Source organism: Gavia stellata, chromosome 6, assembly GCF_030936135.1.
Source record: "Gavia stellata isolate bGavSte3 chromosome 6, bGavSte3.hap2, whole genome shotgun sequence".
NCBI lineage: Eukaryota > Metazoa > Chordata > Aves > Gaviiformes > Gaviidae > Gavia > Gavia stellata.
Genome location: NC_082599.1, coordinates 23,984,408 through 23,995,188, shown reverse-complemented (window position 1 = coordinate 23,995,188; position 10,781 = coordinate 23,984,408). Strand labels below are relative to the sequence as shown.

Genomic DNA, 10,781 nt, shown 5'->3' with positions numbered 1-10,781 from the left:
CTGTGGGGACAACTGCGCGGCTACCAATGCCGGGGAAGGGACGCTGAGGGCATTAGGTCCACGCTAGTTTCTTCAGAAAGCCTGAGCTCGTTTCCATACCCCTGAGAATTAGGCTGACAGCGTGAGGGCAGAGATACAGCAAGATTTCCAAGCCATTTGTTTGAAAAAGGAATTTCTTGAGTGATTTGAACCGCAACCAGCCCTGTTATTGCTGCTGCTGTTCCCTCTGCTGCAGCCCCTGCCCGTGCCCATGCCCAGTCCTGCCTGGGACCTTGCACCGTCCAGCTGCAACTCTGAAAAACATGCAGGTCACCCCAGAGATACCACACATGAGCAGTTACACACAAAATACCTTGAGAATGCTGTTTTTTTCTAAATACAGAATAAAAAAAAATCAATATTAAATGAATTGATAAACTAGCCTACAGCTGTAACAGTTAAAGAATCCATCCCTACGTATCTATTATAGCAATTCATACATTTATATTCATCATTCCTTGAGCACAGTTTAATCACAATACTATATGCTTCAGCATCTTTAAATTCACTAACCTCCATAAACCCATGTAAAAAGAGTGTTTCCTTGCAAGTCCAGGTTAAATTAAGCCAGGACTCAATGAGAAAACAAACCAAGTAAATTTCAGTAAATAAAAGGAGATTAAAAAAAATTTGAAAACAACTCCATCAACCTTTGCCTCCAACACCACGAAGCGACGATGCTGTTATCTTTGCTGGGGAAGCTCTGCTCTTTGAAGTGTAAGAGGCTGCATGCAACCCTGTTGTGCACTAAGGTGAAGATAGAAACTGAATGTGTTTGTAAAGATTTGTTAATGGCTCAGGGCAGATTCTGGGAAACACTGAACGTAACCAGTCCTTACCTGTAATCTTACTGTTAGTTACAGAGTATGATGTATGCGTGCAATACGTCGCATATTAAACAGCAGTGAGAGAGGCCCCTATTGCTGTGAAGCACCTGTTGACTTGACTCGGCCATGATCTCACTAGGTGACGTATGACAAGGCAGATCCATCACCTATAAAGCAATTTACGGTAGCACTCGAAATGAGGAAACGCCAGCGCTAAACCTGCGGTGAGACCCGCCCAGTGCAGGCTTCCGGCATCAGCGTTTTAATGCTGCCTTCAATGAGATGGCAACGCGCTGTCTCTCTGGACGGTACTGACCGCAGCCCAGGGATCGGCAGCGGGCGGCCCCCCGGCGAGGCTGCCCGCCTCGCACCGCCCCCACTGCCCGCCGAGCCACCCCAGCCGGGACTCGGGTCTCGGTGGCTCCGCTCTGCACCCGCCGCCGGCGGCTAGCCGGGCATTTCTCGGCCCGGCCGGCCGAGCTACGCCCTCCCCTCCCCGCCTGCCTTCCTCCCGCCCTCCTCCTCTCCATCGCCGTCTTCCGCCGAGGCGCTCCTGCGCTGCTCCTCCTCAGCCCCCTCCAACGCGGCCCCCAGGCGGGAGGAGCCAGGCCGCCGGGCAGCGGCAGCTGAGGGCGCGCACCGGCGGCGGAGAAAGCCCGCCGCGCCGGCGCAGAGGCGGGCCGAGGGAAGCGCTGAGGGGTGGAGGGGGGTCCCGCTGGGCGCCGACGTGCCGGGGCCGACAGCGTGTATCCGGAGACTAGCGCGGCCGGCGCAGGCCGCGGCGGAGGTAGGCCTCGCTCGCTGCCGGCAGAAGCGGGGCGGTTGCGGCCCGGGCCCTGCTGCGGCCCGGCGGGGGAGGTCGACCCCTTCCCGCGGCGACGGCGGCAGCCTGGGCCCGGCCCGGCGTGCAGCTGCTCCGCGGGCAGGTAGGGGCCCGACGGCTCCGGGGACGCGGCTCCTGCGGGCCAGGCGGTGAGGTGCGGGGGCCGAGGGAGGCGGGTGGAGGCCTCTCCCTCAGGGACCCGCCGGTGCGTTTGCAGCGCATTCTGCTGGAGCCGTGTTTTATCCCGCTTTTCCTTGTTGCCGGGAGCCGGCTGACGGCGTTCGCGGAGCGTTCGGAGAGGGGCGTCTGGCGAGGTACGCGTGGGCGGTGTTCCCCCGTTTCGCCCTTCCGCAGGAAGCGGGGGGGTCGTGACGGTGCGAGGTGGAGGAGCTTGGTGGTTCTTGTTTTTCCCTCGTTGCTTTATTTCTTATTCCTGCATGCTTGTTTTCCTCAGTAGTGCCCATTTTGTAAAGAAAAATACAGTCTTTCAACTGTGAAATCTCTCGTTTTGCTCCTTTCTTATATACAAGTCTGTTGCTGACTTTGCTTGATACCCCCTGTAAAGGGGGTATCAGAGCATCTCTAATTGAAAGCTTTTAAAAACGATAACCCAGAGCTTTTTTTTTAAATCTATCATAAGCTTCCATTTCTAACTCAGTCACATGTCAGATTTCTGTTGGTCATTTCCATTCTTTAATTGTTTCCACTTTTTGGTTGTTGCCGCTGTGACTGTAAGCAAAAGGGATTAAATAACTGCATGGACGATAGCTCCATAAAGGACTAATAAAACAAGTCTGCAGATCTTCCATCTTGCATCCCTGATGCAGCCATTCTGGGTGCTTGGGAGCAAAGGGAAGTAGCAGCTTTGCCCTCCCAAAACAGTTTCTCCAGTTCCCGGTGTTGGAGGCAGACAACTGGGCTGGATGGACCATTGCCTGGGTGGCCCTGCAGGGCATTTCATAGGCTCTTCTGAGAGAGGGACATAGCGCTTTGTTGTATTTTGAAATACTTCCTTAGTTTTACTGTTCTGCGAAAACTACTTCTGTGGCTTTGAGTCTCATTGTGGATAACAGCTTCATAGCTTGCATTGCATTGATACAACTCCATTCAATGCGTTTCACCTGCTGGCTCCCAGGTGAGGGTTTAATTGATGGAAAATCCCTCCGGATAGAGGTTACTTTATGGCAGTACATACTGTCGGCGAGAATTTCAGTGAAGATGGGGTTTGTCTTTTTTTTTTATATCAAGGTAGCTGACTACCAGTACACAGAGAACTGAGAGGACTAGCAAAGTGGTATTTTGTAAATATCTAAAGGCTGCCACTCAAGAGGTGTACATAAATGCTATCCATATGCCTACTTGGGTAAGTAACTAGGAAATGTAGGAGAGAGAGTCACGTCATATTTTTCCTGACTTGACACCTGAGCTGCTCTTACCCTATAAGCTTGGCTGTGCAACAGTGAAGATACTACTGGTTTAGCAAGGAGATAGTGAATAGTAACCCAAGCAGGAGTATGGGGACTTACTGAGTTACCAGGGCCTGTAATCAGGCCTGCCTTCATGTCTTCGCTGTTACTCTGGACTAGATCAATCAGAGCTAGAACAATTATCTTTTCTCTGCTCCTGTTTCATTCTTCTCATCCCTAAAGGCATGGTCTAGGTGACATAAAAGACCCCTTCTGAACTTTCTGGAGGCTTGTAGAGGATTGCCTTCCTTCACTGAAAGCATAACTTAACAGACTGTGTTTCTATCATACCTTCTAAATGCAGACAAACACAAGACATGGATTAATGAATGAAAAGGCAAATTAAAGTTTTAAAAATGCTAAATAAATTCAGGAACTTGGAGCTTGTTTACTGTTGTGATTCTGCTTTTTTTTTTTTAATGTCATATACTTCTAAAATGCAGCTGCACAACAGTGAAAACTGAGTGGTGCTTCATCTTGTTTTGGTTTTTGTGTGGGTTTTTTTTTTTTTTTTTAATCTGTAATACCTCTAGCTGCTTTCATTCAGCTTCAGAAGGGTCTCTTGTCACTGATGTTGCCTTGCTGTCCAGGCTGCTTTTTTTTTTTTTTTTAATGGGCAACACAGTCTATGCCTTGTGGGAGATTTGTTAAGGATTAGCCCTGAGTGAGCTAGGATTAGGAGGGTGATAATTGCCAGTATCACTTTGAGATGTGATGTTTCTCTTCTGCATTCCCAAGAGAAGCTTCTGGTGATGATGTCCACAGCAAACAGTACAGTATTTGAACTAAAGCTTACTTCACCTCTTTCTTCCCTTCACAGCTAGGGTGGCAAACCACAAAACAACCTCAGGATGTCTGTAGTTCAGCGAGGGACGGCAACACTTCGTAAAGCAAAGAAAATCACTGTAAAAACATGTCTAGATAACCCCTTTGTTTTTCAATGGAAAACCATAAATGGAGAAGACATGCATTTTATACTACAGACCTTAGAAGAAAGGATTAAACATATTGGACTTAAAAAGATTGAGACTCCAAAAAAGAAAAAATGTTCCCTTACAAAAAAACAAATGGAAAGGAAGTGTGATGCTAGCACCAATGAACTCCCTAAAGAAGAGAAAACAGAAGGCCATCGACAAAAACCAGGATGGACTGACATAAATATCAGAAGACAGCTTGCTATTGGAGTCAATGAAGTTACAAAAGCATTGGAAAAAAATGAACTTCTTCTCTTGCTGGTGTGCAAGTCTGCAAAACCTGCCATGATCACATCACATCTTATTCAGCTGAGTGCAAGTCGAGCCACACCAGCAGGCCAGGTTCCCCGTCTCAGTGAAACAGTTGCACCACTTCTTGGCTTAACATCCATTTTAGCACTAGGCTTTAAAAAGCAGTCTGATAAATTTACTGAAGCAATAGAAGCAATAATTCCAAAGATACCAGCTTTGGAAGTGCCATGGTTTCAGTACAGAACTGAAGAATTGGTGGCTTATGCACATACAGATTCTTCAGAAAATCAGGAATCTGAGCAGCTTGCAGTGGCGCTGGGGGATGAGCTCGTAAGTCAGAAGCGGAAGCGTACAGAAAGCAATCAGCTTGATCTTTCAAATGTAATTTTGCAGCCTTTGAAAATCAAGAAACTTGTTCCAAATCCAAATAAGATAAAGAAACCACCTCGCAAAAAGAAAAAAGCTTTTTCAGCATAACTGATTTTAGTTTGGTTCTTCATATTAAACTGATCTTTTTAATGCAGTACAGAGTACAGCACTAACTGAACTATTTTGTTGGGCTTTACAGTGTAAAGCACTTGAATACAAGGTGAACTTTATGTTGCATTCAGCTGAGGTACTTTCTGCTTTAATAAAGAACATGGCTCAAACTTGGGTGTGAGTCTTTGACCTGGGGGTAAATATTTCATTTGCAGTTGGAAATCACCGAGTTAAAATCAGTAATGAATATGCCAAAGTAATTTGAGACATAAGTAGGTCTTTGGAATTAATGTAAAGCATTAAACAGTGAACATGCTTCAAGCAGAACACATTTGAGTTAAGTATAATTATCAAACAAATCAATACCAAAAGTGAAAGTTTATTTAAACAAAGGTCCATGCCAGTATAACTCTTTTAAAGCTGGTTCAATGCTTGTTTCAAGTAAACAGCTGTAACAGCACAGGCGGACTTCCCTTTTGAACTTTCATAGTTTGCTCTGCTGAACAATGAACTTATTTTGGTCAAGAACGTATGCAGACTTGGGTTCCATCTAACACCTGGGGTCCAATATGCTGAAGGAAAAACTCTATTTTCAGATACAGAACAAAACCAAATTACTACTGCTGCATTTTGAAAAAAAGACTATGCAAACTATTAACACACATCCCGTGAGAAAATGTAAACTAACCTGAACTCAATTTGGTTTCTAAATGGAGTCTAAAATTATTTCCCAGGAAATTGAGATAAGCCATATACTGTTGCATGTAAAGTAGATGACAGCTATAACCACTACAAGACTGAAAGCATACCATGTAACTTTTGAGTTTCCTTTAGTTTTACTGAGGACTATGAACAGCTTCCTAATGAGACAGTTGTGTTGTAGGAAGGAAAGGGGATAGTGCTGCAATTCAGACAATCAAAGTCAACAGCCTAGGAATTTACTTGGTGCTCTATTTTAAGCAAAAGTCAGGACAGCATGAAATACCTTAATCGAGTTACTTTGTTGTTCCTTAAAGATGGAATTCGCATGTTGTAGTTTTCAGAGATTTGCTAATTCAGACTTCCAGTGCCATCACATAGCTTATCTGTGTTTTGGATTTATTTAGAAGTTACTTCGGTTCATGATACCAACTACAAAGGGGTACAGTAGCAATGATTCTGTAGTCATGGCGCTCCCTGAAGTTCAAACAAAACTAAGATTCAGTGCCAAAATTTTTGCCCTCCCTGGCTGAGCGTGGCAAGAAGAGGTGAGGGTTTTTTGCCTTCCTTCATAGTCCTTCATACATGTCCTTTGTTTTGGCTTTTTAGATGCTTAAAACTTTGAAGGGATGCTAGCACTAGTGTATTTAATTCCCATGCTGGCTAACTGTAACATTGAAATCTTAGCCTTTAAACAAAGCATGAGGATTAGCTTTGGTAAAGAACATAAGCACAGCAATCATCTTTCAAGCACTCTGCTGCCTGGCCAGGTCTGTAACTTTCTTCAGGGATTTGCGTCCCCTCTGCAGATAGGAAGTTACTCTGGGAAAGAAATTACAGATGTTTCAAAAGACTGGTGGAAAAGGTGGTGGAGTGAGCCTTAAATTTGCCAGTCTTTGTGAAACCATCTATTAGGTTTTGAAGAGTCTTACCTGGTAGCTGTTCATAGCAAGCCTAATGTACAGGCAGCTTCAACTTTGGAAACAACAGAAGAGCCTCTCCTATTGAGCTGCTGACAGTGGCACCCACACAGATAGTAACTTTTCCTTAAGTACCTGCTTAGGAAGCAAGAGCGAGTTGTTACAATTTCCACCTCCTGAGTAACTGTCCTATTGTGAGGGTGCAGGCTGGGACACCTTCAAGATGCACATCCTCTTGATGCTGTGATACTTCAGCAAAGCACTTGAGGTGAAGAGCACAGCTAGCCGAAAGGTTTGAGCACTCAACAGGGACAGAAGAGACCATGTTGGATTGCACAGCTGTTGGGTAGCACACACAGGTTCATGAACAGAACTCTCCAGGAACTGCCCCAACACTCGGGCTCATACGCCCGCTTCCCTCCTGCTCTCTGGCCCAGTGAGTTTTCTCTCTCAACGACAGAGCTGCACAGCTTCTACAGGAGCATGACTCTGCCCTCCTTCCCCTCAGTTAACATGGAACATGAGCCACAAAACAAGACAGAGAAGTTTACCCCTCAGATTCAGAAGCAAATAGCACTGTTTTCCCAGAAGACAGCACAAGAGTTGCCACGCTCCTTCCTTCATGTGCAACTACCCCAAGATTAGGGGAGAAAGCCAGGCTGCAGGAAATCCAGGTTCAAGTCTGTCTTCTGGATATACTTGGTCCCATCGTGGCCCCAACGCTTTTCCAAACAATAGTACTGGGGAGGATTTGCCTTCTGATTTCAGAGAAGAGAGGAGAAAATAAAATGTCTGCCTACCATTTCTTCCACTGGCATTTTTGAGGAGAGGGAAGGCAGAGAACATGAGCATATCTTTCACCTGGCATTCAAGACCACCCATCCGGGTTAGGGAGAGCTGGGCTGTGATCATTTCTTAGCAAGGAAGTACCTTAGCCATAAGGACAGAGCTATGCCCTGCTGTCCCACCTCACGTTAGGCAGCAGCTGAGCGAGGATTGCTGAGGCTCTACCTTTAGAGCCAAAGCAGACCGCACCAAGCCCCTTCGTGAACCTCCTCCTCATCCCAGCGAATGCCCAGCCAGGAAGGCACCTTCCTGCCTTTTGGGAGTTAAGAACTTAAGTCTTTGATGAAGTTGAGATTAAATCCTTGTTACCTCAGATATCACTTTCATATTTTCAAGCACTTAGTTCTGCTCCAGCCTCATACAGGGAGTCCAAGCTCCCTCTGCACCATCTGTTATGACTGCTGCTAGCAGACAGGTATCAGAGTGGCCAAAGTTGTAAAGCCCAACTGCACCATTAGATGTCTGAAAGATCTCCTTTAAAGCCCTTTTAAATTCATGAGGTCCTGAGCTGGTGCACACCCAGGGGTCAGACAAACGACATTCAATCCCTTCCTTTGTTTGAAGGAGGTCGAATGCTTTAATCACAGAGCTATAATGCAATAAGGGAAAGTATTTATCACTGTCTCTAGGGCAGAATCCTCTCACCACAATTCAAGAAGAAAAAGAAACCAAACCAAACCACAAACCATTCACACATTGGAAAAGGAGCAGGAGGAAAGAAAAACCCCACTGCTCTAAGGAGGGGGGTAGGGCTAGCAGTTATGAAGAACAGACAAATTTATCTTCATCTAAATTGATGTTTTCAGGTACAGAATTCAACTTCCAGCAAGATCTGCTATCAGAATTACAGACATGTTTAAAAGGAAAGTTTAGACATTTGCATTTCATGAGATATTCAAGTCACATTCAAAAGATGCTCACAGCACAGAGGCTTCACTACCACAATTTGGCACTTTCAACTAAAACAGTTTCTTACTGCAGATTTTCTTGGTGCTCATGTTACTGCAGCATCCGTGAGCTGAAAGAACTGCTGTCATATCTAGCTATGACACTATGCTGGAATGCATATAGAAGTGCTTCAGAAGCCACTCTGGTTGCCGAGCATTCATGAGGGAATTAAAACAGCTCCCCCCAACAACAAAGATCAGCCCTCCTATGTTTCAGGAAGCACAGTACAAAGATTTCCAAGGACTGAGGGTAGAGCATTTCTCTTCTGATTACCAGCCACATATATAGCAAAACTTCTTGTTCCAAAGTCAGGATAAAAACACTACCAGGAACAATTTATGAATACGTATTTACACAAGATACTTTTCATTAGAATTACAGACTTCATAGGAAATCCAAGTAGACAAAGGAATATGTGCAATTTCGCAGAAGCGTTGAAAACATTCAAACTATAAATATCCTGATAGCACTACTGAAATTCTTAGTTTTACACACAGGCTGATGTTATTCTACTGAGGAAAAACTAAGGTTTTGTGCCACAACTGTAAATTAAGTACAGTAATGTATTATCATTCCGGCAACATAGATAACACCTGCACTGAACAGTGCGATACTGTTAAATCAATCCACTGATCTATTTAAGATCAAAGTACAAATCTGTATTTTTATTGATTTGGCAGCGTTGCTTATGGAGAAACAAATGCACTAGTTAAACCAGTACATTGTCATACTGCTCCAGTTACAAAAACATCCAGGACTTTCATAGAGCTACAAACATATCGTACTTCATGATTTTCCCCCAAATGATGATATCCATGTGAAGTAAATAAGCAAAGATACTCAAGTTTGTATCCTTCATTCTGTTACACTGACAAACATAACACCACCACTTAATAAATAGAAATGCAGCAGTTCATCCACATAATAGCAAATATTTTTGTGCCCTAATCCACCACTGAAGTTCAGTTTGTACAAAACAGTCTTTTCTACAGAGTGGAAAAAAAATACCTTCTTCTCATCAAGGTGCAAGCTAAGCTTTGAAACTTAAATGAATGTGCTTTTATTCTTTTCATGGACAATAAAAGTTTCATGGACCTTCTGATCTATCTGAAAATGCATAAATTTGGTCACATACGGATGTCTTCATTGTTCAGGTTTAATGGACTATTTCAGTATCACTGACGTTGTGCTTTTACTCCTCTTGAACAATACCGTTCCAAGAGTTATGGAGATCAAATTAACTGAAACGATGACCTCAGAGTTCTAGAAACATAAGTGTCCTCATTGCAATACAAGACCAACCTAAAGGAAGAAGAAAAATACTGTATTTTAGTTCAAGTATGGCAATAAATCTAAACATCATTAGTTTTCTGCACCTCAATTATGGATCTTAAATATGACCAATTAAAAAAAAGTTCTTTTAAAACTTCTGCTCATTTTGACCATTGTACATTAATGTACCATTATACCTAACAGAACTCAGAAGCTCTTTTTTTCTCCCTTACCTTTTCGGATTCCATGCCGGGACACCTCCAGTTGTACAAATAATACTGCAAATTTCCATCTCCAATCCCAAACTTGAGTTTTTCCAGGAATGTTTTGTTTTCCATTAAGTCTAGTGCATTGAACACATCAAATCCTTTCTGGCAATAGCAAAACATTTTTTAAATTTTACTTTTTAAAGTTTCAAATGACGCACAAATGATACTTTACACAGTGGCATACAATATCCAGTAGACTAGGCTAATTAAGTGGAAAAAAAGACAAGGGAATAAATCTTGCCTTTTAATTAGGTACACACACAAAGAAATTTTCCCAATAAAAAGTGAAGTATAAGGCACAACTTTTCTTGAAGATTATCTCCAAAAGGGTAGGAATTTTAAAGCCACTTTTAGGGGTAAAAGTCTGAAGAGTCCCTAAAGCATCACCCATTATTTTATCCTTATAGATACGCATTTTCTACAGTCACATACAGTGTTTTGACACACATGGCCTATTCCAGTTAAAGCTGCATAAATACAGCTTATGGTGTTCTTCAGCCATTTATCGTTCTGTTAACGATAAACGTTGTATTTTTGTGACTTGGTCCTTTTCTGAAATGTCATTGTCTTTAGAACTCCAATCTTTCACATGTTACTCTCCCTCCCCTACTCGTGCACCCTCTACTGACTCCTCTTTTCATCAACCTCCCAAATTCACCACTCAAAGAGCCATTTTGCTCTCAGAACAGCCACATAGCCGAATTAGTCTCAGGGTTTTGTGCGGCAACACAAACACACTCAAATCCCAACTCACTCTGAACTCTTAACAAGCAACATAAAAACAAGGTCAGCTAAGCCATCACAGTGACAATCATCACATGTGAATAGCTGTATTTGGGGGTCTGTATGTAAAAGTCCATTTATTTGCAATTAACTGCAAGGGAGTCTGACCTAAGATCTTGGAGTCTTAACAGCACAAAGGCAGTGGGCCAGCAAGACTTTCTATACTCTAAGATAAAAATAAGT

At 43.6% G+C, this 10,781-nt stretch overlaps 2 protein-coding genes across 3 annotated transcripts in view; one reads left to right on the top strand and one right to left on the bottom strand.

Moving 5' to 3' along the window:
- Window positions 1-1,614: 1,614 nt before the first annotated feature.
- RPP38 (ribonuclease P/MRP subunit p38) lies at window positions 1,615-5,008 on the top strand. Of its 2 annotated transcripts, none has more exons than XM_059818989.1 (2): window positions 1,615-1,653; window positions 3,976-5,008. In XM_059818989.1, the coding sequence occupies exon 2, from the start codon at window positions 4,007-4,009 to the stop codon at window positions 4,856-4,858; it is 852 nt and encodes a 283-aa protein (XP_059674972.1). In that variant the 5' UTR covers window positions 1,615-1,653; window positions 3,976-4,006; the 3' UTR covers window positions 4,859-5,008. The 2 variants fall into 2 exon arrangements, with proteins under 2 accessions (XP_059674972.1, XP_059674973.1); XM_059818990.1 differs by lacking the exon at window positions 1,615-1,653 and adding an exon at window positions 1,965-2,003.
- A 3,709-nt stretch (window positions 5,009-8,717) lies between these two features.
- The window catches only part of NMT2 (N-myristoyltransferase 2), a 33,865-nt gene continuing 31,801 nt past the window's right edge, over window positions 8,718-10,781 (bottom strand). The window contains exons 11-12 of the mRNA XM_059818911.1: window positions 9,780-9,917; window positions 8,718-9,576 (exon numbers count right to left, since the gene is read on the bottom strand). Coding sequence (XP_059674894.1) covers window positions 9,556-9,576; window positions 9,780-9,917 — 159 coding nt within the window. The 3' untranslated portion in view covers window positions 8,718-9,555. The remainder of the gene's footprint in view (window positions 9,577-9,779; window positions 9,918-10,781) is intronic.

Excerpts from the sequence above, each read along its gene's own strand:
- RPP38 (XM_059818989.1), top strand. The coding sequence starts at position 4,007 with ATGTCTGTAGTTCAGCGAGGGACGGCAACACTTCGTAAAGCAAAGAAA.